Source organism: Balaenoptera musculus, chromosome 8 (assembly GCF_009873245.2).
Source record: "Balaenoptera musculus isolate JJ_BM4_2016_0621 chromosome 8, mBalMus1.pri.v3, whole genome shotgun sequence".
NCBI classification, from domain to species: domain Eukaryota; kingdom Metazoa; phylum Chordata; class Mammalia; order Artiodactyla; family Balaenopteridae; genus Balaenoptera; species Balaenoptera musculus.
This window is the reverse complement of record NC_045792.1, coordinates 9,086,839-9,091,013: the sequence shown is the minus strand read 5'-3', so window position 1 is coordinate 9,091,013 and position 4,175 is coordinate 9,086,839. Positions and strand designations below refer to the sequence as shown.

The window sequence follows — 4,175 nt, the reverse complement described above, 5'->3', positions numbered from 1 at the left end:
AGCAATAACCCAGAAGCAATGAACCCTTATAGCACCTAATCTTTGGCCTTCAAATGCCATTTCAGCACTAAAAGTAACCAAGTTTCTTGGAGAAATTGTTAATTCCTGGTCTGAAGAAAGAAATGTATGAGAGGAGCTTAGAACATCTTGTCCTATCAGATAGTAATTAATATTAGAGGCTAATAGCACTGTGTCCAAAAGACTAAAGAGACAAACTGAAGAGAATACCACAGGGCAAAGATAAAAAATTTTGAGCAACAAAAGGATAATAATTGCAGTGAACTGGAAAACATAAAATATGATTAAATTAGAGTATAAAGATACTAAAGAAAAATAACTTATCATCTTTGGAGGATAAGAAACCAAATGATTATTTTGAAAATTAGAAAATGAAGGTGATGTGTTTTTATCTGAACTGTGGTGGTGGACACACAAATCGACGCATGTGATAAAATTGTATTGAAGTAAATGGACACACACACAAATGAGTATAAATAACACTGGAGAAAACTGAATAAAATCAGTGGATTATCTATGGCAACATGCAATATCCCGCATGTGATTGTACTATAATTTTGCAAAATGTTACCATTGGGGAAACTGCATAAAGGGTACACAGGATCTCTCTGTATTATTTCTTGTACCTCCATGTGAATCTACAATTAACTCAAAAGAAAAAGTTTAATTTAAAATCTGCATTAACAACATTTTCACAGATGATATATTACTGAATGTATTCTTGAGAAGTACATATTCTTATAAACATATTTCCCTTATGAATGAGAATATATGGGTGAAGGGTTCTCATAAGTCTACCATCTTGTGCCCCTCAACCTCCTGCCATTCTTTTCTGTCAGTCTACAGGTGGAGGAGCAGGGTGACAAATTTAGCTACTGTTATTACTATTATAGGAATCAAATGAGACAGTGTATTTGAAAGTACTTAACATAAAAGCAGGTTACAAAATGTTTTTTAAAAAAATACATATATGCTCATACACATGTAAATACATATATGCATTGAAAAAATGTAAAATGACACTCATGATGACTGTCTCCAAGGAGCAAGAAAATGGTATTTTATTTTTGCTTATTTGTATTTCTGATTTTCTACAGTGCACTTATACTGCCTTGGTAAATTTTTTGCATGCAACTGAAATTGGCAATAAAATCTATCCTCTATGTCCAAAAATTCAATAAATTAAGTTTACTGAACAATAATAAAGTGCTACACATAAAATAACCTACAGCAAAGCAGCATAGTTTTGTGAAAACAAAACAGACTGATGGTCAGAAGTCCTAGGTTTTAGACCCAGTTCTGTGTCTTGCTAGTTTTATGACTTTGGGTAATTTAACTTTTAGAGCTTCAGTTTTCTAGAGAAGAGGAAAATAATACATACAGCATTCCTCATTTTTATATGCTATGCACAGGCTAACACATCAAGTATAAAGCACATTCAGCCACAACATTGCTTAAAGCTATAGGTGTGCAGATTTACAAGGCTACACACTTGGGCCAAGGGAAGGAGCTCATGATCAGAAGAAAGCACTTTCATTTCCAAATACTTGATAATTAGGAAGCCTTGGGAAAGTCACTTAGTGTCTGGCACTTCAGTTTTCTCAGTAAGAACATGGAAATAAAAATTCTACTCAGATACATTTATCCACATACCCAAAACTTCTGGGAGGAGTTAATGACATTGACCTTTGAAGAGCATTATAAAAAAGTTAGTAAGCAATTAAAATAGTGCAAATTTAGGATTTTAGCTTAAGGAATACATGTTAGAGAAGGGATATCTATAGGTATCATATTCAGCAATGATAATCCTTGCTTCTTACGACTTGTCTGTAATTTGAGTACTTTGTCATTAAGGAGATAATGCAGCCATGGTTTGATATTATGATCTGAAAATAGAACTAACAATAATAATAGTGAAAGTAGCTATTGAGCACTTTCTCTGGACTATACTAGGTGCCAGGGCCCAGCCTTCACCACAGATGAATTCATCAGAACCTCTGTGGGCATAACGTAGACATCAATACTTTTTAAATGATTCCAGGTGATCATAATATACAAGTAATGTTGAGAACCATTGCCTTAGGGCCTGAAGTATGATAAAAAAACTAAGAACAAATTCCAGACCCCTAATGACAACTCACATTTTTATAGGAAATGACTTCTTGAAAAAAAATTTCTAAATATGCATTTCCCCATATTAATTTTACAACCACCTTAGGGATTGATATCACTAATTTCTTCATCTTTCAGATACATAAATTGACTTGTAACTCAATGATACTGTTGTAACTACCAAATCACCCTGACACTGCATCAATTTGAGATAAGTATTCATATGTTCACATTCAGTGAATATTTAGGACTTGCATAGATGACAGGGGAATTTCATTTCTGAATCAAAATGCATCTCCAACTATAAAATATGGAATATACTGCTCATTGCTTATAGAATCGAGGTTCTCAGACTAGAGCGTGCATCAGCATCAACTGGAGACAATAGGAAACATTGCTGGGCCCCATCCCCACAGTTTCTGAGTTGGTAGGTCTTGGGTGAGGTCTGACAATTTGCATCTCTAACATCTTCAAGTGATGCCAGTGGTGCTGGTCCAGGGACTACATTTTAAGAACCACCACTCTAGAATATTTGAGAAACATGAAAATGGTAAAAGGTTCAGATCTTTCCCCCTTTTTCCTCTCATCTCCATGACCTTTGAAATACCCAGGGTCTGGTCTTCCTCCCAAAATAAACAGCAGGATGAGGGATACTTCATCAGGAAGTATACCAGGATCACTCAGCTGGCCCCAGATACTCAAAACTAGCTTCACCAAGCAGTGCAAGATGCAGCCTTTCATGGAGTTCTTCTCTCCCAGTGCCACAGGGCTCCCAACCAGAGGAGAATGGCTGGAGAAAATCACTCTACAGTGACAGAGTTCATTCTTGAGGGTTAAACAAATCGGCCAGAGCTCCAGTTCCCCCTCTTCCTCCTCTTCCTTGGGATCTATTCAGTCACCATGATAGGGAACCTGGGCATGATAACACTGATTTGTCTAAATGCTCAGCTTCACGCCCCCATGTACTACTTCCTCAGCAGCCTGTCTCTTGTGGATCTCTGCTGCTCCTCTGTCATTACCCCTAAGATCCTGGTGAACTTTGTGACAGAAGAGAACGTCATCTCCTATGCAGGGTGCATGTCCCAGTTCTACTTCTTTATTGTGTTTGTCGTTGCTGAGTGTTACATGCTCACAGTCATGGCCTATGACCGCTATGTCGCCATCTGCAGCCCTTTGCTTTACAACATCATCATGTCACATCGATTCTGCTCCCTGCTGGTGGTTGGGGTCTATGCCATGGAGCTCATTGGCTCAACCATAGAGACTGGCCTCATGTTGAAACTGCCCTACTGTGAGCTCCTCATCCGTCATTACTTCTGTGACATCATCGCCCTCATGAAGCTCTCCTGCTCTAGCAGCTATCATATTGAGATGACAGTCTTCGTTTTGGCTGGATTCAACATCGTGGTCACCAGCTTAACAGTACTCATTTCCTACGCCTTCATCTTGTCCAGCATCCTCCGCATCAGCACCACAGGGGGAAGGTCCAAAGCCGTCAGCACCTGCAGCTCCCACCTTGCTGCAGTGGGGATGTTCTATGGAACGACCGCATTCATGTACTTGAAACTCTCCACAGCCAGTTCCCCAGCCCGGGAGAAAGTGGCCTCCATGTTCTACACCACAGTGATCCCCATGCTGAACCCCGTAATCTACAGCTTGAGGAATAAGGAGGTAAAGGCTGCCATGAAGAAAACTCTGAGGGGAAAATTGTTTTGAGCAAATGTTATTATTCTTTCTCAATTTAAAAAATTAGTTGTTATGAATACCAGAGGGAAGCCCTCTGAATGCTAGCCCACCCGTGATGGGAAACAATCCCATCTCTGCATGGCTGGGTGACTGCCTCCTTTCCTCTTCCTTCCCGCCCTCTCTCTACTCTCATTTCTGTTTGAAGCCAGCTGATTTTAAGTTCATGTTTTCTCTCAGTTGGGAAGCATTTTCTCTATCCTGAGCCCTTTGGTAAACTGTACTATCTTAATTGTAATTTAACATAAATTTTAAACTTTCACAGACTCTGATATAGAGAACAAACTAGTGGTTACTGGGGG

At 38.9% G+C, this 4,175-nt stretch overlaps 1 protein-coding gene across 1 annotated transcript; it reads left to right on the top strand.

The window, feature by feature from the left end:
- The first annotated feature begins 2,910 nt into the window (after positions 1-2,910).
- Positions 2,911-3,846, top strand: LOC118899801 (olfactory receptor 8A1). Its single transcript, XM_036861769.1, is given in 1 exon segment — positions 2,911-3,846. A coding segment is annotated over 1 exon segment (930 nt). The 5' UTR covers positions 2,911-2,916.
- The last annotated feature ends 329 nt before the right edge of the window (positions 3,847-4,175 follow it).